This window comes from Lepidochelys kempii, chromosome 2, assembly GCF_965140265.1.
Source record: "Lepidochelys kempii isolate rLepKem1 chromosome 2, rLepKem1.hap2, whole genome shotgun sequence".
NCBI classification, from domain to species: domain Eukaryota; kingdom Metazoa; phylum Chordata; order Testudines; family Cheloniidae; genus Lepidochelys; species Lepidochelys kempii.
The window spans coordinates 182,724,740-182,751,482 of record NC_133257.1 but is presented as its reverse complement, the minus strand read 5'-3'; the positions used below and the strand labels follow the sequence as shown (position 1 = coordinate 182,751,482).

General features: G+C 37.9%; 1 protein-coding gene across 5 annotated transcripts in view; it reads right to left on the bottom strand.

Moving 5' to 3' along the window:
• The window catches only part of NT5C3A (5'-nucleotidase, cytosolic IIIA), a 37,702-nt gene that overhangs the window by 1,290 nt on the left and 9,669 nt on the right, over positions 1–26,743 (bottom strand). The window contains exons 1-9 of one of the 5 annotated variants that reach the window (XM_073332953.1): positions 16,381–16,612; positions 15,865–15,971; positions 6,375–6,473; positions 5,792–5,861; positions 4,958–5,004; positions 4,360–4,445; positions 3,804–3,893; positions 993–1,155; positions 343–543 (exon numbers count right to left, since the gene is read on the bottom strand). In XM_073332953.1, the coding sequence (XP_073189054.1) occupies positions 343–543; positions 993–1,155; positions 3,804–3,893; positions 4,360–4,445; positions 4,958–5,004; positions 5,792–5,861; positions 6,375–6,473; positions 15,865–15,971; positions 16,381–16,531 (1,014 nt within the window). In that variant the 5' untranslated portion in view covers positions 16,532–16,612. Of the gene's footprint in view, positions 1–342; positions 544–992; positions 1,156–3,803; positions 3,894–4,359; positions 4,446–4,957; positions 5,005–5,791; positions 5,862–6,374; positions 6,474–8,022; positions 8,173–10,370; positions 10,436–15,864; positions 15,972–16,380; positions 16,613–26,743 lie in introns of those variants that run through there. The other 4 variants (XM_073332957.1, XM_073332955.1, XM_073332956.1 and 1 more) reach the window with 4 other exon arrangements.

The following is a 26,743-nucleotide window of genomic DNA, read 5'->3' as shown; positions in this document are numbered from 1 at the left end:
AGAAAGAACTGCCTATGAAGGTGATTGATTACTTTATAGCCTTTCCCCAGCCCCTGAATTTCATATCCCAGCAAGACAGCTGCTTCAGGAGAAGTTCCAGTAAAGAGAATACTAAAGGATGGGGGAAAGTTAAGCTTCTGCTTTAACAAGTCATTGGTGTGAGGTGAGGAAACCCCTTGAGTGTCAACTCTTTGGAATACATTTGAACTGTAGAAGATATTAAAGTTACCCCTTTAGTAGGTACATAATGCTTTATAGAATGTCTTTATTTTGCTGCTCCACAGTATGTGTGATTAGAAGGAAATATCCTACCCCAAACTTACCAATATGTAAACTACTTACTTTATCATTTAGATAGCCAATCTTAAGAATGTGTTCAACATTTGCAACTCCATCTGCCATAGTTAAGTCTCCCTGTGAATCTCCAAGCAATATGATGTTGCTGTTGTCTTTTAACTGTTTGAAGTACTCTGTGTTCTTCAAGGCACCATCATGTTTGTTATAAACATGAATCAATTCTCCTTTAAATCCCTTTAACACACCCTATTAAACAAATGCTAAAAGTTATTTCTAATGTTATGAGAACAGATTAAATTTCAGAGTGACATGTTTTATTTTGGGCAAATATTTATTCTTTTAATCCTCTTAGGTTTTATGCAAGACTCATTACTATCAGAGAGCAGAAGCATTGCTAAGGGGTTAGACTGTAAATCGGTGATCTGCCATGAGCAAAAAAGGTAGCACACCATTATGCTGCCCCAAGAACAGTCCCAAGTAAGCTATCAACAACGTCGGTGGTTATCTTCTATTTGCTTTGTACCGAGGACAAGGACTGACTATACAGTGCTCCTTTTCCAAATGGCAGGGCAATTAACTGCATCTGCTGCATTAACATACTCAATTAGAGTGTTATGCTGTATTATATGGGTAATACACACTTTATCCCTCTACCTACCCGTTTCAACTCCAGAAATGTAGTATTTCATACTTACATTCTCATCAAAATCCATGAAATTGGAAACTACTTTGACATTAGAATGGTAGACGCCAGCCTGATGGATGACTTCCTCTAGGATGTCTCCAATCCCAGCAGAAAATATGAACACAGGAATATTATGTTCACTGAGCTTATCAAAGAAGTTCTCATATCCTTCCCTGCAGAACAGGATGTAAATACAAGCTAAAACACAGAAAAAAATTGCCCAAAACATGAAAAGTAAATTTTCAAAAGACTTTCCCATCTTCATGGGGAAATTTCCTTAGGCATTTCACTGTATTTATGTTTTCATAGTTTTTTAAGGCCAGAAGGGACCATTATGATCATGTAGTCCAGGGGTTCCCAAACGTGGTTCGTGGCTTGTTCAGGGCAAGCCCCTGGCAGGCCACAAGACATTTTGTTTACCTTAGCGTCTGCAGGTACGGCTGCTCGCAGCTCCCAGTGGCCGTGGTTTGCCATTCCTGGCCAATGGGAGCTGTGGGAAGCGACACATCATAGACTTTCACCACGTAATTCTTGCACTGAGCCATAACTTCTGATTTAGCGAGAATATATCTTTTAGACAGACATTCAATCTTGTTTTAAAGGCTTCAGATGCTGGAGAATCTACCACATCTTTAGGTAAATTGTTCCAATTATTAATTATTAGGGCTGTCTAATTATTAAAAAAATTAAATCAAGATTAAAAAAAAGTCCCAATTACTTGCAGTTTTAATTGTTCTGTTAAACAATAACAGAATACCATTTAATTAAATATTTTTGGATGTTGGAGGGGAAGTGTGTGTGTGTGTGTTCGGGGAGTGAGACACTGTGTTTGTGTGTTGGATTGAGTGTGTTCAACACACTGTCTCTTTAAGCACTGCACTCACCAGCCTGAATGCTTGCTCAGACAGCAGCAGCTGCTGGCAGCTCCTACTCCTAACCCAGCGGCAACAGCAGCAGACAAGCTCCCTGTCCCCCAACCCCAACTCAGCAGAGACCAGGTACATGGGCTAGGAAATGGGGACACCCCAGTATCACCCTCCACCCCATGTGCACAGGAGGCTCCTGGTCCCAAGCAGCTTGGCCAGGGGTGGCTCCAAGGCAGGGGCAGGGGAGTGTAGGAGCAGCAGCAGCTGCAGACAGCAGAGCAGCGGGTGGAGGACGTGCCCTCCCCCCTGAGTGCGGTGTCCTGGGTGGTGGTCCAGCCCGCCCACTCATAAGGCTAGCCCTGCTCATGAGCCAGCAGCAGACAGGCTCCCTTTGTTCCCTGCTCAGTGGTGACCAGGTACATGAGTGGGGGTAGGGAGACACGCCAACATCAGCCCCCTTTCTCCTACCCCACTCTGCACAGCAGACAGGAGGCAGGCTCCTGGTCTGGTGCAGTTTGACCACGGGCAGCTCCATGGGGAGGTGGGGGAGGAGCAGTAGTGGAGCAGGGCAGCGGGAGGAGAGGCATCCCCCTGAATATGGCGCCCTGGGATGGGATCAACGCTCATTACAAATAAATGCATTAATTTATTTTAAATTAATTGCATGCGTAAACTGCGATTAATTGACAGCCCTGTTAACTGCCCTCACATGGAATACAGTGCAGACTCTTCCCACCATTGGATCCTGTTATGCTTTTGTCTGCTATATTAAAGGGTTCTCTAAGTATCAGAAATCTTCTCTCTAGGTACACACGATTAAGTCACCTCTTAACACCTTCTCTTTGTTAAACTAAATAGGTTGAGCCTCTTTAGGCTTTCCCTGTTAATACAAGTTTTCCAGACTTTGAATCATTCTTGTAGCTATTTTCTGAACCTTTGTCAATTTGTCAACATCTTTTAAAAAGTGACACCAGAACTGGACACAATATTCCACTAATGGTTCAACTAATGCCGTATATCACTTTCCTGCTTCTATTCTATATGCTCCTGCTTGTACAGCCAAGTATAGTATGTTATAGGTAATGCCTGCATTCTGAAAGTGTTTTGTAATGATGCAGATTCATGCAGCTGAAACTCATTTATATATGTGCACAGATGCTGCACGTGCATTTCCCTTTAAAAAGCAGAGTCTTAATATAATGCTTCTTTGTGGTTAAAAAAGGTTTTTCTTATCTGATGCAACAGTAAAAAACTGAAACAAACTGTCCAGTACCATAGGCAAGAATAAATAAATCCAGACAAATTAAATTCTTGCATCCTAAGGCTGATTTTTAAAAAAACACCACCACACATTCCAAACTTACAGCCAGTTCTCTGGAAGATCTCTTTGGAAATGCTGATAGAAAAGCACTGAATATAGGAGAAAACACTGGCGCCTCAGTAAGAGTAAGGACACTGGGGCAAGAATGCCGGTTATTAAACTTGTCTCTCTTCTTAGGGACAGAATAATATTCCACTATTTCAAAAATATATAGACATTCCTAAATTGTCTTGTTGCTACTTTGTTAGTATTTTCAAGGGCTTAAAGTCAAGTGCCTAAATCCCTGTGGTACTGTTGAAAACCTCTCCTGTATGTATATTTGTGAGGCAGAGAGTTTATAGGAATAACAACCATGTAAGACACCATGTCAAAAGTTGTCTGACACAGTAGACTATCTGTAGTTGCAAATATCTCAAGTGTTCATTCGAATACATCTTTGATATCATGTTAATGTATTTTTCAGATGCAAAATAGACACGAGTTATGTAATATTCACATCCAATTTCTTCTGAAAATATTACGTATCTACAGTTTTCAACAAAAATGGTTTCCTGATATGAGCAGTAAGCATAATAGCAATAGTGTAGAGTCCACGGAAACACTTTAAATAGATCTGACATTCAAAGAATCTTACTTCAGCATAACATCAGATTCCCGCACGATTTCTGCAAATTTATCCTTTTGTAAACCTTGTTCAACAAGTAAAGTATGTGATTTATTGTACCTAGGAATAATAAATAAAAAAAAAAGAGTCAAACTTCCATTGACTTAAGGATTGTAAGGCTCGCATTTAAGTCTGAATTTCATTTGTCTGTAGTAGCATACTACATTTAATTCTTGGTAAGATTTTTAAAATGATCTACTAATGTGAGACACTCTAAAAATACCCTATGACCAAGTTATGATTAAATATGTATCCAGCCAAAACATGGGGAATTATATTTAGTGAATTTGTTCACAAATATATCATTGATTTTTGAGCAGGAATACATTATACATTGTTCAGGATGCCCCAGCTGAGCAGCGTCAGCAACACCAAAATCTCTTTTGTGCAACATTCCCCAAAGAAAGGTGAATTAAATTAACTGAATTAGCAATAGGTCAACTTTAGCCCGTATATTTTAGAAAGACTTTAAACAAAAAAGTTAAATCTTACTTCATTGTGAAAACTGTAAAAAATAAACTCTTACCATTCAACCATGTAAGGATATTTTTCTTCAATGGTAAGATCAGGGTCAATTTCAATAGCATAATAGGTTTCTTTCAGCTGCAATAACTGAAAAGAAAACCAGAACTTTTAAGATCTTTCAATTATAAAAAAGCACTTAGGTGATTATTCCATGTCCAACCTCCATGCTTTGATCTAAATAATCAACTCACTTTATCTGTGATTTTTACTGATTTACTTTACTAATTGTTGGTATGGAATCTGAAATGCTTTATATTGTATTTTGTATGCCGATGTACAGATGAGTGCAAGAAGTTAGTTTGTATACATAAAGATGAAACATAAGTAAACTGCACATTTTGTGAAACTAGATTATTTCTAGTTTTGATAGGAATATACATTTACTTACATTATGCGAGGTTAACAATTTGAGGGCTTGGTTGGTAAACTCCTGACTTCACTGAAGTCAATGAACAAACTCCCACTGAATTCAGCGGGGCCAGAGTTTCACTTCTGGTTTCTTACAGTGCAGCATAAATTAGATCACACTAGAACTAAAATATAATGTGAAATGAATCAGTCTGTACCAGTGATCAATGGCTAACTGATTTTCTGGTTACCTTTTTCCGACATTCTTCTGTGATGAGCTTACAGTTATCAATGACATCTGAAAAGATTATTAAAAAAAGTCACAAGACGTTCCATCAAAAGGACTGAATTTCTCTCAACTTTTTATTTTTTATGCCTTGTATAATGCTGAAGAGCAATGTTTGAGTATGTACTACTGTACCACAGGTTTGCCCACAACTGTTCACACCAGAGCCCACTAGAATGCATACTTGTCTTTCAAGAGTTTGGATTGAAAAAGAACATTTAATTGGAAAGAAGAAAAAAAAACAAACCCAAAATAAAATACTGATGTCCCTTATTCTAAATTTTTAAATTGAAAAGTTTCTCAACATATTATTGTAGCCTGACAACTTTAGCAGCTCGATTTCATTAAGACATATTACCTCGTTTCCTCTGCTTTAAGAGAAGGGTAAAGCATAAATTTCCAAGAGCTGCAGGGGGTTTTAACCATATGACTCTTGCTAATGTCATTGTTATAACCCTAGACAACTCTAAAAATGCATACCACGACATACACAACCCTGTGACCAATAAAAATCTTCTTCAGCAAGTCTAAATTATTGATGCAATGATAACGCTACTGGCATTGTGCACTCTAACTTCAAGTCTGAGTTATTTAGATTTGATCTCATGATATACTGAAACACTGATTGAGAACTGTTTTTAAGGTGGAGAGCAATTAAGACATTCTAAAAGCTCATTTATTAGACCGTACAACTCAAATAAATCAAGTGCAGGTGAAATCTCCATATAACAGGGAAAAACAAGAAAGAAAACTACATGCAGTAGTTAAAAAAAAATCATTTAATATAAAAAGTACTCACTGTGACATGTTGGACATCTTTTTCCATTGTAAGAAAATCTACTTAATGTCATATCAAAATCTGTAATAATCTATTAAAAGAAAAAAAGTTATAAAAACAGATGCACAGTAAAGGTAAATGCCTAGAATCTGAATGATCACTACCGATAGCTGTGAGGACAATAGACTTATCACAAGTCTCCTTATAAAGACTCTACTGAAATACTTTACTGTGACGATAGAGAATTAGAACAACAGTTATGATAAATAATCAGAATTATATAATATCATATTATAATTAGAGTAATGCATTGAAATAACATGCTTTTTGCATCCTGTCCTGAAGTTATCCTTTTATTATCCACAGTTTGGACATCTCCTGACTTGGCTACCTTATGTCACTCACTATTTAATGACATTAATGGAAAATGGTTAAGTCATACACTTGAATTTAGGAGGTGTTCTGAGATAGTTCAACAGATCTCCCAACTTTGAAGACTTATTGAAACTTGGCTCTTGTCATACACACATTTCACTTTCTGGCCTAGAACAAACAGCATGATTGTTTGTTCATATCTTGCACACATCTTTATCCCATTTTTCACCTGAAGTTTGGCAGCTCCACCTTTGATGAGTCCACAGATAATTTCTTCTACTCTTCCTGGGTCCTTGATATGGACAGTCTTCTTCTGAAATTCTGGCATCTATAAGAAATAGAACAGAGAAGGAAATAAATACAGATTTTTAATTGTTAAACATTAAAGGGCAGGTACTGCATATAGAGAGTTCTGTGTAACATTGAGTAGGATAATGGAGAAGTAAAAAAAAAAAAGCCCTAGGACTGCTAGTGGTTCCCAAAGTGTATACAATCTCTGTTCATCCTTGTCAATGCTGCTTCCCAAATGATTTGTCCTCAATTAGCCACTCCCCCCTTTCCACCATCCCCCATGTATCAACTGAAAAGTAAAGGGTTCTAAGGAAGAAGAGAAACAAGATATGCTACTGCAGCACCACCTGCAGTAAGGCACCAAGAAGTAGAAAGAGCTGTGGGTTTAAGAGTGTGTCATGTGCTGTTGTATGCCCTTAAGACTGACGGTTTTATCATGGCTTTTAGTTGTTCCTAAGATGTTCAGTTCACTTATGAAGACTGACCTCAGAATCCACCTCATAATTGTGAGGACTGTGTACAAAACATTACTTGTTCTCCAAAGGTGTGCTTACAGTAACCCATACAGGGCATTCTATGATACAACAGGTCACATTTCAGTACTGCTGGAATGAATGTAAATTCAAGGAAACAAAACTTAAGATGGTACTGTTAGGAGATGGCACAGAAGTTTTGCACATTAACTTTTGAAAAATTGGAAGGACTGAGCAGTCTTACTGGCAGAGTTTTCAACTTATTCAGTTTTGGGGGAGAGGAAGAGACAGCTCAAAAGAACTTGACTTTGGGCAGAGGTAAAGTACAGTAAAAGTTAGTTCATTTACAAGTTTTCATGAGTTAGTACAGTGTTCCAACTGCATGGGTTGCATGCACTATTGGGGAACATTTATATTCAAATCCAAATCTAGTTTCAACTGATAACCCCTTGAGCATATTTGCAGGTTGTCTCCCCTGCCAGTGATAATTTACGTTAGCGGCAAAAGTACCGATCAAGGTATGGTGGTCATTCCAACCTGGTGAGCAGAAGTGCTCCATATATGTGTTGTTATGACTCTAAAGTTAGTAGCAGAAGCTGAAGCACTGCTTACGCTGGTGCTTTTACCCTGTGAATTCTCTGTTCACTGCCCAGCATCATTCCTACCATGCCCAAATCCTCTTTTTCTTGCAAAGTCCCTATGCACCACCTATCACATGCACAGCGATATCACCTGCACCACCTATCACCTGCATCTGAGGCTTTCTGTAACCACCATGGGGACTAAGGGATGTAACTGGCCATGAGTTAATGTTTTCATTCACTGTTCAAACTCAGCCTGCATCAGTTCATGCTTAGCTCATTATCTTTGCCACATAAAAGCTAGAAAAATATTTGAAAAAAGAGCTTAGATTCTCAAGTAACTGATGGGGCTTCCAGAGAAATTCCTATTTGATGACTGATGAGCATCAATCTAATCAAGCAACACTGATCTTCTTTCCTGTTCTTGACAATAATTTCTCTCATACTCTACCCTCATCAATGAGCCCTCACAGTGTGTTAAATATATAAGTCGCTGTGGAAATAAAACCCAAATAAAACTAAGAAAACCAACCTTCTTAACAGAACTCTTGTCATTTTCACCATGATGAAATGTTATTTTGTTCGGCGGGGGCGGGAGAGGGGGAATAAATCCTGCAAACGCTGACAATGTAACTGACAATTAAGATGACTCTTAGATTTGTATTTAGACAGAGTGAAAGCATTATCCTCTACTGCCAACCTTCAAAAATCACAAGAAACTGGCATATATTGCCCCCAATCTGCACTGTTTCCAATTTGCTTTGTGATTAGACTAAAGACTTTAAATCAAATGGGTTCTGATAGCTGTTAGGAGGGTAACTTTTCTTATTTTAGGATTGAAGAGCTCTCATTCTTTCCTTCTCCAATCATTTTTCTGCCTCTCTTGGGCCCCTCTCCCAATCTCCATTTGTAATTTATTTTCATTCTTCTGCCTCATGTCCCACAATTCTCTCCTACCCATATTTTTCTTCCTTTTCCTTTCACTTGCTCTCTCAATCTTCTTTCAGTACCCACATTCCCTGGGCGCTCTCAGTTTTCAAATCATATAGCTGAGAGGGCAGACTAGTTTCAGTTCCACTGGAAACAATGAAGAGATGGTAATCACTGTTACTAGGCAGACCACCTGTAAAGACTATAAGGAAGTTGTATTCACCGTAACTGAGGTGAGTCTGCTTTCAGTTCCATTAAAAGTTACAGGAAATGGCAGCCATTTTGAATAGAGCAATGCTACCAGTAATCAAAAGATTTGGAGAAACTTTGGGGAAAAAAATGCACACCTAAAATTGAGACTTGCAATAACATCACAGTATGGCAATTGTTGCCTGAGATTAACAGCAATTTACAAAGCAAACTACAAAATTTTTTTCTGTGGTTGAAGGCGCTCCTCAGAAGTTAATAAAAATTTCAAATATTTATAACAGATACATACTGAAGCCTGTTACACCAGCTCTCTGCTATGTGTGTAGGATTCTATACTGAGAGCACATTATAGGCAAAATATTTCAATACCAGTTGAGAACTGGTAGAACTCTGCACTGCCACTCAGATGACAAAAATCCATTTCCAGTTGCTCATGCAACAGGCTGGTTCCGGGTGGGAACACTGCCAAGACAGAACGCTCAGATTCTTTTGTAGGCAGTTAGAACTGTCTTGTTTTGCTCACAAGTGATCACTATGGGTCATGAAGTTAGTTTTGGTGAGGAACGTCACTGTTAACACACACATATATACACCCACCCCCTTCTCATTTCAGATTTATTTTCTATGTGGTTTCAGTGTCATATGCTGCTACCTTCGTGAGCACTACATAACCAAGAAAACTGTCTGGACTGGACTGCAATCCGGATACATTTGTTTTGTATCATCACCAACAACACTTAAAGTTCTGTTGAGTAGTAGGTAAGGTGCCATTTTTATATAGACACATTTCAGAAGAGAACCACTCTTTATACAGTGGTGCAGTCTAACTCAGCATCTGGACCTCTCTTGTCCCTTTTAAATGGATGGATATTCAGTGTTAGATAATCTGAAAGTTAAATTAGGAAAAAATAAAGAATGGGGAATCATTAAAGTTCTGACAAGGACACAGTAAACTCTTCATAAAAAATGCTTGTCAAATCTGTTGGTTAATCAAGAATCCTCTTGTGAGTCCTTTGAGAGTCACACCAGAGTTGCATATGTAATTCAGCTATAAAAAAGTATTCACAAGAACTATTGTCAGTACATCAGGTGAACTAGAGTCTTATGGTATGAAACAAAACATTGCAATTTTCAACTTTTTCTGAGGCATTTTACAGAACATATTAAAATTCATTTTGCAGTTTGTGGATTGCTGATAGACAAACTGGAATAAATGGGTATTTTTATGCCTGAACAAGAGAATTCCTACAGTATTTGAAAGAAAAGAGTTCCTCAGCCTTGATCTGTGGGTCTTTCACTCCAGGAATCTGAAAGATTACTCACCTCTGAATCCTTCCATTTCAATTATATAAAATGGATGTGCATGTTTAGAAGGGAGGGAATGCAAAAATGATATAATTGTCCTATGCAAGTAATATTTCAGACATTATTAGGCTGGCTTACTTACCAAGAAGAGAGGGAATGAGATTGGAGAGAGGTACATTTAAACTTCTTTTTAATTCCTAGAGATTTCTCTGGGCATAGTTCGAATATCTTGACACTGATAATGCTTTGCTTTGGACTAAACCAATTTCTTTTTAGGTTTCTGAAATACTTTTAAAATGCTAGGTTTATTTTTCTGCCCAAAAAAGGCTGTTCTTAAAGAAGAAAATGTGATTGTTTCAGTGCATGACATTTTCAGCAAGCATTTCTGGACATAAAGAAAGCATCATGCCTCATCTATGTTGCAAAGTGGCTTACCTCACTCTCACTGGTACTAATTGATGCTGAGAACTTGTGCTTCTCCTTTAGTTCCAATATAGCTTCTACATGAGAATCAAGGAAGAAAGGCAGATTCAATACTCAATATTTCAGAACAAAAGTGCCACTTCCAAAGAGAGGACAACTCATATTAGTTAATAAAATCCAAATCCTGTAATGTAGATATTTTCACAGGCAGAAGCAGGCCTGCATCCTGGGTACAATCTGTGTCCTTCAATAGATTGGAAGTCTCTATCAGGCAGCGTTATGTTAGATCTTTAAATAGTTGAAACCAACGTCTCTACTTATGAAAAAGCAGTGAACTAATCACTTAAACTATAAGTGATAATTTAATCACAAATAAGAATACAAGCTATTACATTTTGACTAAAATATGTTGACCATGGAATTACTTTAGTTTTAGTACATTTTAAGTGCACTACTTTTTATAAGTGATCACTAGCTTCCTATTGGGTACTACAGAGAAAAGTATGTAGGACTTATACTTCAGTACCTTCCCCCCCATGCTCCCGACTATGGAGCTTATTGTTTTTTGCTGCATTTGTGTTCATATTCTTCATAGCTGAAGTAGATAAGAGGATCCAAGTTGGGAGGAATTCAGAAGACATACAGAAATGAACTAACATAGGAATGCAAGGTAAAGCCCATAAAAAAAGTCACGTGAACACAGAAATTCTGAATTAACTGTAACCACTCAGGAAAGCTCTAGGAGTTAGCTCAATATACACAAGCGCATCAAAAATTCTGATGTATTGGTTGGTTGAAAAAATAAGATGTACCAAGAAACAGAGAACACTTGTGAGCAATTGTATAATTGATGATATATCACCATCTTGAATCCTGTGTTCAGTTTTTGTCACCTTGTCTAAACAGAAAGCCTAGAAAACAATGAAGATCATAAGAAACCAGGGACTTCAAAAGGATTAGAAATATATGAGAAGTTTAAAGTAAGTTTTATGGAAGTAGTCAGTTAGGCACTTCTATTTAACACTTATAATAAAGATGTGAATGAAGATCCACAGCCCTGGAACATTCTATAGCGGATATGAAGAAGTTACTGGAGTAGCCCATCAGGATACAGTTATCTTTTGGGCGAGGGTGTAAAAGAAGGTGATGGTGTTGAAAGGCAATTCTGACATTGCTGAGGTAGGTTGTGTGTGAGCTTACATGTTGATGAATGAGCTCTAATTGACAGTCAAGATTCAGAAAACCGTCAGTCCTACAGAGCCATAGTAGAAGACAACTTGTATAAAGAAGATATGGAGACAAGTTCTGAGAATAAGGGTAACAACTTGCAGGACCATTCTGGACTTTAGATCTGCATCTCACACATGGGTATGTAGTGAGAAGAATTACTTAATGAGAAAGACAGAGTTTTAAGTTTATTTAGTGTTTAATTTATGGAGCATGATGCTCCTGTTCTTTTGTTTGTTTTTACATAGTGTCCAAGGTATTTATATATATTATTCATGTTTTTTTCCATCATTGCTATTGCATATAAATAATTTACATTACCCTGGTAGAATATGGTAGAGAGGGGTAGAGAGAAACTAAAATTAGATCTGATCACAAAATTCATACTAAATTTAAAGGTTCCATTGAAGCCAATGACACCAAGTGTAAGCTTCAAAATAGAATAAAAGAGCTTACAGGAATCCAATCTGCCTGAAAAGCAACAAATAGAAACAGTGCTTCTAGTGACAGTTGCTTTGTTACATTACAAAATCTACTTAAAAAACTGGTGGCAGATTTAGGTCTCCCAAAACTTTGTTTATTGAAGAGAGAGAGAGAGAGAGAGAGAGAGAGTGATGAAGTTCTTAAAACTACAGGGGAAATCTAGAGAGCTGATCCAGGAGATGAGTGATAAAATTCATTTTAAGTAGTGCCAGCCTGACAATATTAGTGATGTGTTCATCCATCTAGGTTGTTTGACTGTTATAGTAGGGAGAATGTTAAAATGGACTAGTTTTGATTTATTGGGAATTTATATCCCCAGATATTGATCTTGTTTGGGCCTATATAAAAGGGGAAAAAACATTCATTAGTGTACAATCCTCTGCACAAGTGCCTCTGGCTTATTTAGGATTTGCTTGCAACTGGAGTGATCCAATTTTATCAAAACTGATTCAAAATTCAAACCTACAGTACTAATTTGGGAATGGAATACACAGGATAAGTAAATACCTCAATAAATCATCCTCCAGGCATGACTGTCAGTTTCCTCCACCAATTCCTTTTTCTGCTTTAATAATACAACGCTCTATTATACTTATCTGAGCAACAGAGTCAGACACATCCATATTTTGTGTCCTGAGAGAACAAAGAGTGGAGCAGTAATCCACTAACAAACAAATATCTGTGAGACTGTGCAATTTCCTGATTTTGACATCATCCTTCTAGGCCACATTTAGTTAAGGCCTCAAACACAATACACTAAAATATTATACTTTATAATATTATACAAAGACCTTTTCTGCACCCACTGAGAATCATGAAAAGGATTTTGGTTTTGCTGAAGTGGTGTATAAAATCAAGACATTTCTCCTGGCAGTAAATGTTGATATGGACTTTACAACTTGTGGGAATAATGTATCTGGGTCAGAGACTAGTATTTTAGCATCTATTTTAAATGAGACTTGCAATTACAATTCATACTTTTGAGACAAATATGCAGTACCTCTATGGCTTGAAACCAGAGCACTGAGAGTGGCCTGGGGAGAGAAGGTGAGAAATTGCTTCCCCACCAACCCACTACTCTAGGCATGTCTTTCAGAATCTCCCAAGTGTTCAGAGAGTACCCACAGGAGAGTTATCCTTCCCTTCCCTCTAAATGAAGCTACATCTTTTTGGGGAAAGAAGAAGAGTAGGGTTTGCTGCATTGGTCAATATATTGGGGGAGGGCTACTGACAGTCACTGAAGCCAAGAGCAGGTATCTGAGGGGAATATATTGATTTTAAGGGGGAAGAGTAGGGGAAAATTCCACAGCAGGTCTCCCTCTACCATTTGCTGGAGTTTTGGGGTGAGCATAGATCAAGATCTTGAGGGAGGTTCTTGTTACTGCATAGGTCACTCAGTGAGAACATTGGTGGTCCCCTTTACATTTTGAAGGCTATTGTCACAAGGAAGGCTACACCAAGCTGTTTAAAAAACTAAATGAAAGATTCAGATAAAGTGAATCTTTTAACAACTGCAATGTTAATGACAGATATATAATCCCCAGGGGGAATTCAGTGTCCCCAAAATTAAGGAATTCCACTTTGGATAATTAATTATATTAAAGCATTATTAATATATGTGGGGTTCTGTGCACACGTTCTCATTGAGGCCTAGCTAAACAAATTATTTGAACTTTACAGACCATATTTTTTATGTGTTACGAGATTTCGGGTAGGGGACACAGTGTGGAGAATGTGAAAAACCTCAATTTCTTTTAAGTCCTACAACTCAAAAACAGCTTCTCAGATTTATTTCAGGCTTTCCAAACAAATCCCATTTGGCCATTGACTAATCAGGGGATATTTCAGGCTGAAGGAGGTTTTTCTAAAAATTTTATTACCAGTAAGTGATAGGAGCTCAAAATCTGACTTGAAACAGAAAATTATTTTCAGTATTAATTGTATTGAGACATAGAAGTAATTCCACAATTAGATCTAGGTGAACATCCTGAACAAGATTAATCATAATTCAGATTTTCATTATCAACTAGTCTAAGATTATAAACACCACTGTTCTGGAAATACCCTGAACGAGCTCATGGAAAAATGGGCAGTGTATTTTTAAACTGATAGCCTTGTAACTCTACACTACTTAGTATATATAAAGTTCTTGCTTGTTTTGCCAAGACTAATTGTTATGCATGCTTCTCAAAAAGAAGAGCTGCTAGAACCCTCCCTCCTCTCCTGGATGGTATAATGATAAAAATAGAAGACAACCTGAGAATTGTACACAGGTTGTTTTATGGAGTAAGGTCTATTTCCATGTGTGTTAGTACTCTTTGTCAAGAGCCTTAGAAATTAGCTGTTTTCTTACTAAATTTGTTGAGAGATGCAAGCTGGTATGCATTCGCTTTGAAAACCTATAATAAAACTAAGGCAACCTTATGGCCATCAAAAATGTTAAGATCCTGGACAAGAATTAAATCAGGTAAGAATTAGTTGTGCTTTAATGTGTATGAATGTTACTAATCTCATGAATTTTAACTGCTATTACATTTGTTTTCAGAATTGTGTGATACAATTTAAGTCTCAACAAAACTAGGCAATCTTCCAGATTCTAAATCAATTAACAACAACTTTTAATTCAGAGGAAACAAGAAAATCTACTTTGATTCTTTATGCCATTTCTGAACAAGGAAGCTGCAACAGAGTTGTGAGGACTAAAAGTTAACTGCAAATTTTATTTTTATGCTGTGGTGGTGACGTCCAGTAACATTTTAAAAGCCAAGAGGAGCTCTCACAGAGCTCAACTTGCAAAAGCAAACTAGCATTTTAAAAATTACTATGTGATTAGATTTATTGAGGGAATTAAAAATATCCTGGTCCAAGGCTTGGGACTCGCTATCGTATACTCAGTTATGTACCAGTACCAAAATGATAGCGCAAGATACCAGTGACAGTTTCAAAATCTGATATTTTGGAAACCATGGTTAATGCCACCTAAAAGTTGGAAATCTCATTTTCCTGATGACCTACAGTAATTGTTTCATGAAATCTGACGTACAAACCCCACATCACTTTGATTACTTTCATTTAGTTTCTCCTAATCCCTTTTCACATTTGATATGATTGCAGGGACATTATTTTGAAATATGCTAAAGCTATAAACCAGTGCTGTATCTGTAAACTTAGACTGCAGCTTTCAGAAGGCATAAAGCCTCAGTTTCTAACTTCTAAAGTTTGAAAGTTAGAAGCTGTAAAAAGCCAAATTGGAATTGCAGTGTGTGTAGTAAAAACAAGAGTGCAGTAAAAAAAATATGATTTTGAAGTAAGATACCTCAAATACTATGGCAAGAAATGCTTTGGTGACCTAGTAAGCTTTACTAAGTCATAGTCTTAGACTGCTGATCAAAGAGGGAAAAAAACCTGATCTTTGCAGTTATGACACTCAGATATCAAAGCGCTGATTATGCTAATTTGTAGCATATTTTGCAACAGTACTAGAATCCTAAAAAGTGTAGCATAACGGGACAGGGAGAAGTTTTTATTTAAGACCCAAGCATACTAAATATGGGAATATGTATTTTAATAAAAAATAGAAGAAATAAAAGAAAACAAATTTGAATGTTCAGGAAATTAGTCAAAAGCGTTTTCCCCCATTTCAGAATTATAAGATTGATTGATATGTTACAAATTTCTGTGCTTACTGCAGCACTGGACTCTGACTTGGACATTTTTGGAAGAAGTGCATGTTTTAAGAGGTTATTCTTGGACAATTGACTGACAGCACTTTTTTTCATGCATTTAAAAAGAGTACCTGTGCGTTGAGCTTAGGGCACTCTTGCTTCTTCTGTCCTTGATTTTGTCCTACTGCAACAGCATAGGTGGTAAGCAGCGTCCAGAGATGCAGGGCTTGCATACAGGCTGCCAACAAAAACCAAGTAAACCTCTTAAAGAAATGGTCTGCTACATTATCTGATTTTTTGAAAAAATAAAAATAAAAAATGATTTTTTGCTGTATACACCTAAAGACATGGACACTTACAGTGTATATTTAGACCAATTTGAAATTACCCATATTTTAAATGATACCAATGCACATTTTAAATATTCCTCTTCATATAAGAAATTAATCTATTAAATAACTAGATCAACCATTTTTTATTCCCTTAATGCTGTTTTGAAGTCTACATTATCAGACATTGATTTTTTAGAAAATGTATTAAGCTGTCAGAATAAGCAAGCGTAAGTAACACACAACTGATAATACTGGCTTATAAAATGCAGACAGAAGACAGTGCCATTTCTGTTTACATGAATTGCACACACTTACCGGAGGGGTTTGCCGGAGCAGCTGAAGGAGTGAAAGAAAATTCTTCTTGCTTGGGAAACACTAATATAGCAGCACAAGGTGCAGTTGAGGGCGTTTCCAAATACAGCCTGACTAATCCCTGTGCAAAAACCCAGGGTCCTGTGACGCACATCAGCAATGCACAGCACTTTGTTATGCTCAGCGATACAGCTTACAGACGATCAGCTGGTGCACCAACAACAGAACCTTTGACCTTCACTGAATGAACAGCTTTGATGGATGCAGCAGGCAAATTTGGATTTCTGTAACAGAGTAAGGCACTTCTTGTTTTGCAAAGCAAAAGCCTATTTCTTTGGTATATTTCTAACCTTTTCCTATCAAATCTTTTAAAAGTGCCTTAGGACAGCAATGAATTCCCTACATCTCATTAATAAAAGGTATATGCAAGTTATTTAGTAGAAGAAACAAATTACAGGAAATTAAGTATTTACAGAGCCATAACTTATCTATGCAATAATGAAGCAGGAAATCCAGGAGGATTGTTTGTTAGTATTTGGGAGGTGGACAGCCTCTATTAACATGCTTTAGCAATTTTGTCATTAGGACCATTGCCAAACTGGATGAAGAAAAAAGTAATTGGGTGGGGTTGGAGAGGGAAATGGTATTGAAAAGAAATTATTTTCTTATTGTAAAGCAGTGGTTTTCAACCTTTTTTCATTTGCAGACCCCTAAAAAATTTCAGATGGAGTTGTGGACCCCTTTGGAAATCTTAGAGAGAGTATGTGGACCACAGGTGGAAAACAACTATTGTAAAGGATAAATATTTTTTCCCCCAGAAAAATAGTCTCATTTCCAGACTCTTCAGAAAAATAAATGTCATGTGAATTCTATGATCGTGAAAGGTTCCAATGTGACAGGACAAGTGCAAGCTTCTCTATTGCCCCACCAAAATCTGCATATCGTTAGGTTTTTGGTGGCTCTTTCACACCCTCAGAACTTGTCCCGTAGACATCAGGGCAGTTGATGGTACAGCCATAGGCTCTACAAACACAATGTTAGAAGGTGCTGCAACTGTCACAACGGGAGAGAGAACAGCAGCAGCCAGGCAGGTTGCAAAAATAAAATTCTAGAGTTTCATCTAATGCCAAGTTTCGTTTAGAGTGAGTCATTATTTTCTTCATTTTAAAAAATATCGATACACATTTTTCAAATAGTAGAGTGGATCAGTGTATGTTGTATGGTAGCATTCCAATCTCAGGTTGATATGCACGCATTAGTCAGCCTATTTACCATTGTGGGACGCATCCAATACTACCCTGAGGATGTTACATGGGCTGCAGTTGTGTGCTGATTGGGCCGCAGGTTGAGAACCACTGGTCTAACTAACCCAAAGGGACTACCTGCAGGATAGGCAATGGTTCATTCTTTGTACCCACCATGCCCTGCCTCTGAGACTACTAACAAGGGCCCTAAGTGGTTATGTGGTCATTCTATCCGTTAGGAACTGAATAAAACCAAAACTTATTTCTCATAGGTTAGTGCACTCTTACACAAGCAGGAAATTTGTTCCAGACCACATTCAAAATATAATGCATCCCTTCCAAAGGCTACACATTATGATTTAGAAGGTTAATTTGCATAGATGTTTACAAACATTTATAGCTTCTGTAGGGTCCAATATCGATTTGAGAGTGTTAACATGCTTTTGGTTTATAAATGGTCTATAAGAATGTGTTTCAACTGAAACATGGTATACATAGTAATTTGACCAAGTCTGAATTATTTAATATAAAGACAGACAACTTTGCAGCCCATAATGGAGACAAGGATTTATATTTTAAATATACTTATGAAAACTGTGAAAAGTTGTCTAGTATATGAATATGTATTAAGGTAAGGGCTTCACTCTATATACTTTTAGTTCATCAGAAATGAATCAAGATTAACTAAGTCTGTGTCACCTTGAAGGCATGTTAAAGCTCAATGGTATGGATTGAAACAGGTCTCACAGGATGTCATTATCAGTGTGCTGGAGTCAGATATTGCAAACAATGGAAAAAATGATGGGATATCAGTACCACTAATGCTGCTTGGGTATTGTTTAGAGGGGAAAGATAAACCTCATGATACCAAGAATTTAAGGAGGAAAGAACGCTAGCTTGCTCCCTTAAAAAAGTACTACTGTACTTTATAAGTGAGCTGAAAGTCAGGCTGAATTAAGATTGAGCGGAAATGTTAAAATTAGCTCTTAATTTGTACATTGTATAAAAAATGTAATACTAAAATGTAAAACCAGCATAATCTTCATACATTTTAAATAAAAAAGCTACCATGTTATATTAGCAACACATTTCAAATTAGTAAGAGTGCCCAATCTCAAATTTTTGAAAGGATAACTCAGTTGTGTTTTCACATTATGAAAGTGGGATAGCTAGAAACGAAAGACCTACACTACAATTTAAAATGACCTTGTTTAAAAAAAATAGTTGCCAGATACACCTGCTACTTTGACACAGGGTAAATGAAATAAAGCATCGCACACAGCAGAGGGTAACAGTAGAGCAACATGGTTATTTATTACAGACCAGATCCTGGTCACGCTGACTTCAGTAGGACCAGGATTTAGCCTAAACTTCCTTCAAACTTCTGTACAGAGACAAAATTAAAATCACTATCTGTTTATAATGAGATATGAACAAAGCCCAGCATGACCTCTGTACAATCTTTACTCTCTCAGTACTGAAGGTCATTTTAAAATAATTTAAGTAGCACAGAGGGAGGGATAATTATTTCTGCAGATAGAGGAGGTTAAAATAGAACCCTTCTGGCTGAGTACTGTAGTAGTAGAGATTTTTCTGGAAACACACTTTCAGTACAAAATATTCTGGGAAATTAATTAACAGAAAAATAAGTAGTCAGAAATGTTTGGTTTTTGCAATTAATATTTTAAAATTATGAATATATTTTAATTTGAATTTTTACACTGTTGCTCTATGTCAGTGTTTCTCAGCTAGTAGGTCAAGATCCAGTGGGGAAAAAGGGGATGGGGTTGGGGCAAAGTTGGCGTCATGATGGCACTGTGGGGTTGCTAGGCACAAAAAAAAAAAAATTAACAGTCTGAAGCAAAGATAATCTGATTTTCCACATCTCTTTACTCTTCAAGGTCAGGTATTCTGTCAACCTCTTGAAACACATACCCACAAATTATGTAGATGGATCAATTTATCATTTTTTGCTGTTTTGATTTTTACATTTATAGTAAATTAAAGTGAGTTGTGAATATTTGGCTCTCAATAAGGAATTATCAACCTAAAAAGGTTGAGAATCATTGCTCTATGTAAGATTTACTTTTCTTTTGGTTAGAATCAACTTAGTACCTTATGTTCAGTTCATGTGGTATTTTGAGATTACTGAATTTTGTTTTTAAATACTCCATTTCCACTCAGGAGTTGTACATTGCTTTACTATTTTTTCTGGTGGATATACTATAGTTGGACAACTGAGTATATCCATATAGATATTAGCTATTTTCACATTTCTTAAATAAGACAATATCATTTCTTGCTTTCTGTTGCAGAGAATTTTGTAATATGTTAAGAAATTAGATGTATGATCAGAAAACATATTTCTGTAAACACAGACTAAGATTTGTGGGACATAGTTTTCAAGAACTTCATAAGAAACAGCTATTAGCAAGTGGATGAATTTCAGATGCTAAGAAACTGCTTGAATTATCATTTCCAGAGAAAGAAGAGTGCCAACTCAGCCTTACTATTCTAATACCAAATTCAAGCAAGAGAGAGATTTATAAAACAAGTCTATAAGAAGCCAATCTAAAACCATATCTTCCCTTCAACCTTAATGGATAAAACAGATGGAATGGATACGCAGTAGTAAACTTGTATCTTGATACCAGCAGGATCATAGAATCATAGAATCATAGAATATCAGGGTTGGAAGGGACCCCAGAAGGTCATCTAGTCCAACCCCCTGCTCGAAGCAGGACCAATTCCCAGTTAAATCATCCCAGCCAGGGCTTTGTCAAGCCTGACCTTAAAAACCTCTAAGGAAGGAGATTCTACCACCTCCCTAGGTAACGCATTCCAGTGTTTCACCACCCTCTTAGTGAAAAAGTTTTTCCTAATATCCAATCTAAACCTCCCCCACTGCAACTTGAGACCATTACTCCTCGTTCTGTCATCTGCTACCATTGAGAACAGTCTAGAGCCATCCTCTTTGGAACCCCCTTTCAGGTAGTTGAAAGCAGCTATCAAATCCCCCCTCATTCTTCTCTTCTGCAGGCTAAACAATCCCAGCTCCCTCAGCCTCTCCTCAACTTTTTTATGTTTAAGATCCGCTAGGATTTCACCATTAAGCCAAGTTGGTCGCCTGCCATATTTACTATTCTTTCGACTCATCGGGATGGTTTGTCCCTGTAACCTCAACAGGGATTCCTTGAAATACAGCCAGCTCTCCTGGACTCCTTTCCCCTTCAAGTTAGTCCCCCAGGGGATCCTGGCCATCCGTTCCCTGAGGGAGTCGAAGTCTGCTTTCCTGAAGTCCAGGGTCCGTATCCTGCTGCTTACCTTTGTTCCCTGCGTCAGGATCCTGAACTCAACCAACTCATGGTCACTGCCTCCCAGATTCCCATCCACTTTTGCTTCCCCCACTAATTCTACCCGGTTTGTGAGCAGCAGGTCAAGAAAAGCACCCCCCCTAGTTGGCTCCTCTAGCACTTGCGCCAGGAAATTGTCCCCTATCCCCTAGGATATTTGATATGGTTTCAGTTGACAGTCTCCTAGGGAAATGAGATGCAGGTTAAGTAACTGGAGGTAATATAGAGCTGCCAACAGGGTTCTGCAGGAGTTCTGGATCCAAAACCATTACTTTTTTCTACAAGAAAATTGGAGTGTGGAACAGAGATTATGCTAGTCACATTTATGGATGATTAGATGCTGGGAGACACTAACGATACGATAAAATTTAGCATAACCTTTAGAGAAATAGGATGAAATCAAAAAGTTACAATTCAGAGAAATATGAAGTGGCTCAAAAGTAATAATCAGACTCAAATACAGATGGAAGATAACCGCGTAAGTTGAAGGACCTCACAACTTAAACAAGCAAGATAATTCTGCTCTACCCAACACATTGTATGCCTCATTTAGAGTAAAGGATTCAGTCAGTGGCTCCAAAAGAACAGACAAATGAGAGAGGCAGATTTCAAAAGAAATAAACACCAATAAAAAGATCTCAAAAAATAAAATCTAAAAGGTGAAGCAAACTAGGCACATTAAACTGGGAAAGTCTGGATAGGACAGTCCAAAAATAAGAAAGGATGTATACAGAAGAGAGAGGTATTTTCATTAGTCAGTAAAATCAAAGTATGATGAACGGATTAAAAGGTGCAGCAACAAAATTTTAGGTTAGATACTCAGAAGATGTTTATATGCCACCAAACCATTCAAGAAAGTAAAACAAGCTACCAGGGAAGGTGAGGAATCTCCTTCACATGAGGTATTAAAAATTGTATGCAATATCATTTTATCAGGGATAATAAAATTCCATCTCCACATATGATGCAGGAAAATAATTAGGTGACCCATTAGTCGTCCTTTCCAACTTAAATGACTGTATGATCATAAATGAATTAGAGAAGACATAACCATAAAAGCTATTCCCATTGTGGCTGATTTTAGACATTAAAATTTTGGCTCAGTATGTTGTATATAATATGCCATTTTCCCAACACAAATTTTGAACCATTTGGAATTTCCAGAACTATAAGTCAAAGCACCACTGTAAAACAGCGGATGAAAGCAGTTGTGTAATCTTACAGTTGGTCAAAAGTTACATATAAATATTCAAGATGAATTATTATATTATTTTAATGCCTTTTACATTATCTGTACTAAAGAAGAGAAGAGTCAGTTATGCATAGAATCATAGAATATCAGGGTTGGAAGGGACCTCAGGAGGTCATCTAGTCCAACCCCCTGCTCAAAGCAGGACCAATCCCCAACTAAATCATCCCAGCCAGGGCTTTGTCAAGCCTGACCTTAAAAACCTCAAAGGAAGGAGATTCCTCCACCTCCCTAGGTAACCCATCCCAGTGCTTCACCACCTTCCTAGTAAAAAGTTTTGCCTAATATCCAACCTAAACCTCCCCCACTGCAACTTGAGACCATTACTCCTCGTTCTGTCATCTGCTACCACTGAGAACAGTCTAGATTTATCCTCTTTGGAACACTGTTTCAGGTAGCTGAAAGCAGCTATCAAATCCCCCCTCATTCTTCTCTTCTGCAGACTAAACAATCCCAGTTCCCTCAGCCTCTCCTCATAAGTCATGTGTTCCAGTCCCCTAATCATTTTTGTTGCTCTCTGCTGGACGCTTTCCAATTTTTCCACATACTTCTTGTAGTGTGGGGCCCAAAACTGGACACAGTACTCCAGATGAGGTCTAATCAATGTCGAATAGAGGGGAACGATCACGTCCCTCGATCTGCTGGCAATGCCCCTACTTATACAGCCCAAAATGTTGTTAGCCTTCTTGGCAACAAGGGCACACTGTTGACTCATATCCAGCTTCTCGTCCACTGTAACCCCTAGGTCCTCTTCTACAGAACTGCTGCCTAGCCAGTCAGTCCCTAGTCTGTAGCATTGCATGGGATTCTTCTGTCCTAAGTGCAGGACTCTGCACTTGTCCTTGTTGAACCTCATCAGATTTCTTTTGGCCCAATCCTCTAATTTGTCTAGGTCCCTCTGTATCCTATCCCTACCCTCCAGCGTATCTACCACTCCTCCCAGTTTAGTGTCATCTGCAAACTTGCTGAGGGTGCAGTCCACGCCATCCTCCAGATCATTTATGAAGATATTGAACAAAACCGGCCCCAGGACTGACCCTTGGGGCACTCCGCTTGATACTGACTGCCAACTAGACATGGAGCCATTGATCACTACCGCTGAGCCCAATGATTTAGCCAGCTTTCTATCCACCTTATAGTCCATTCATCCAGCCCATACTACTTTAACTTGCTGGCAAGAATACTGTGGGAGACCATATCAAAAGCTTTGCTAAAGTCAAGGAATAACACGTCCACTGCTTTCCCCTCATCCACAGAGCCAGTTATCTTGTCATAGAAGGCAATTAGATTAGTCAGGCATGACTTGCTCTTGGTGAATCCATGCTGACTCTTCCTGATCACTTTCCTCTCTTGTAAGTGCTTCAGAATTGATTCCTTGAGGACCTGCTCCATGATTTTTCCAGGGGTACACAGTGGGAGCCACTTAACTGCTGTGACTAATTGTGTGGCTCCAAATCAAAACAGACTCTCCAATATACAGAGAATAGTTTTAAAAAAATTCTTAAATGACTGTGGGAAATGTAACAAACAAATAACGAGTTTTCTAGTTAATTGCTGCTCCGTGGAAAACAGTTTCTTAATAAATTACTTAAAGTTATAAAGTGATGTTACACACAATGGTGCTGGAACTAGGGGTGTTACTATACGCCCTGGCTTGAAGTAGTAATAACAAACCGCAAATACATGGTTTCCATTAGCAACACCCCTCTATAAAAATTGGTCCGTCACCCTAGGTTACACACGGATATGGGCCCTGGTTCAGCAAGGTAATGACGCATGTGCATACTTTCAGAAGGTAAGTAGCCCACTGATTTCAATCAGCCTAAACATGTGCTTGAAGTACCTTGCTAAATTGAGGCTATAAGGAACCTCAATTAAGGTCACAGTGGTGACAGGAGTTACTCTGTGCTTGAAGGATGACTGAAGATAGTTCTTGTTTTGGCAAAACAAAACTCCCCAAAACCAACAACCCTACATTGAGACAAAAACAAAAAAAGTTATTAATCAGTGACTGTAGTTAAAACAGATGTGGCCCAATTGTCCGTTCAAAACCTTCTAGAAAGCAACAAGTGTTGTGATTCCATACAGAGCTCATGTTATCATTTGAAGGCATAAAAAAGAACCACAGCATTAATGTCCCTCATTTCCTTCCACTTACCTAGAGCTTGTAATAGAATCTCTGTAAAAGCAAGGATGGAGCTATACTGGCAATCAAATTGAAGAACTACAGTTTCTGGGAAGAGTGACCTTTCGTTCTCCTTTGGGTATTGACAGTAGAGAGCCCCATTCTTGGTAGACTTATTAGCAGTAGCCACCAAAGGAAATAAGGATGAGAACTAGTTTAACTGCAGGATTTCTCTTCTGAACTGGGTATTACACTTAATTACCAAGTCAAAAGAATAACACACTGTTTGAACTGAGCTTCAGGTAAGTTTGTATGCAAAATTTTAATCCTCTACTGCTCTCCCTGAGCAAGTAATAACTAAGGCCCTAACCCTCTAATGAGCTCCAGATGGGTGAGCCCCTGAACAAGGCTTCACTAATTTCTTCAAGAGATGGAGTTTGGAATCTTACTGGGTGTGAGAGTTCCATGGGTAAGGCTCAAGAAGACTAAGGGTGAAAGCAGTGTGGATATGGCACAAGACTGAAAGTTTGCATATCTGGTTCTATTCTCAGGTCTGACTAGGTGACCCCGGCATGTCACTTCATGTCACTCTGTACCTCACTTTCCCTCTCATCTGAAAAATGGGGATGATAATATTTTGAGATCTACTTATGAAAACCAGTATGTACCCTTAGTGATCAGTAGACATCTGGGAGTGACCTTTACTCAGGAACTGTAAGTACTCGGAATACTGGTCAATAAGTGACATTTTACCAAGCCACAACGTGTATCGCTTGATGTTTAGGAAAAAAAATTATTGGATGGCAACAAAAATAAACTGAGCAAAAGAAGAGAACCGTGGCCAGGAAGAAACTCCAAATGGAACAGAGCTAGAGTTAACTACCGAGACCAAGGGCTGAAGGGTTCTGACCTTCACCCAACTGAGGCAAGAATAAAATGAGCCATACTTTTGGCCCTTGGGTCTCAACCTTAGGCTTCATGTATACAGTGCTATCAATCAAAGTAGCTTCCTGTGCAGCACCAAAGGCACAAGCTCCAAGAGTATGAATATATACAAAAAGTAGGTGATTTAACTTTCCCTTTAGAGACAACCATAAATGAAGAACCTGCTTTTATGCAGAGACTTTCCACTCCATTTTTCTCTTTCCCCCACCCCCAACTGTGAAATTCAAAGAAGAAACTTCTGCTGGGCTTTAATATTTATATTTTGGAAGGTGACGCAACTCTCCTTCCTCCTGTATGGAGACAGGAATGCTATGATTTTTCTGGGCATGGCTTCACTTTTTAATTATTCCCTCTAGTTTTGTTCCCTCTTTCCTGCCTCTTCCAGTCTTTTCTCTAACAGATTACTCCCTAACATTCAAGTTCTCTGCATTTCTATCCTTGCCTGATCAATACTGAGCAGCTCCCTTTAACGCTGGTATGGTAATGGAGCAGCAGTGTTAGAGAGACCTGATCAGTTCTGACCTTTAGTTAGAGAACACCAGGTCTTTCAAGGAGAGAGGGAATTTTACAGCCAAAGAACTTCCTCCATCCCCCAACCAAAAACATGCAAACACAAAAAAACCCTGTACTGGAGGTAAATTTACATTTAAGGTTGCTACTGTGAATAAATGCTTACATACAATATTATAATATTAAAAACCTAAGCATGGAAGTTACAGTTGGAAAAGGTAATAAGTTATGTAAATATTCTACTGCCCTTATAAGTCATACATTTAATTACTAAGAAATGTGAAAATTCATCTTGCACACTAGAAAAATGTAATTCTGACCCACACCACTTATGACTGTTTTCAGCACATAGATTTCTAATTACATATGGTACTTGTCACAGTCCAAATTAAACATCTATTTGTTTGTATGTTGAAAGAGTTTGTAAATGCATTTTACCTAGAAAACACACCTCCAACACAAGACTTTATCTAGAGTGAAATTTAGATTACCTAAAGTCTGCACAGAAGTGGTTGTTGCTGATTCTCTTTTTCTCTTATCTACCAATAGAAAAAAAATCTGCTTAAAATCACTAAGTCTAAGAATGCTGTATCTAGATCAAATAAACTCTGACCCTTGAAAAGTAGAGCTGCGAGACCCAATTTGGAACTAAAATCCCCAGTCCAAAGTTTAATCCACAATGCAGTCCTAGACATCAAGCTACATGCTAAATACTTGTGTAGGAATGTAATGGTGTTAACATATTACAGATAAAGTTACCTACTAAGGCTATCAAATTAGTTCCTTTCTTATCTTTTAGGATCCCTTATAGTATGTCTTCTTAAAAAGTTCCTTCAGATAATCCAGTAACACTAAGGGTGAATTTCACACTTCCCATGAAGAAAAGGAGTACTTGTGGCACCTTAGAGACTAACAAATTTATTTGAGCATAAGCTTTTGT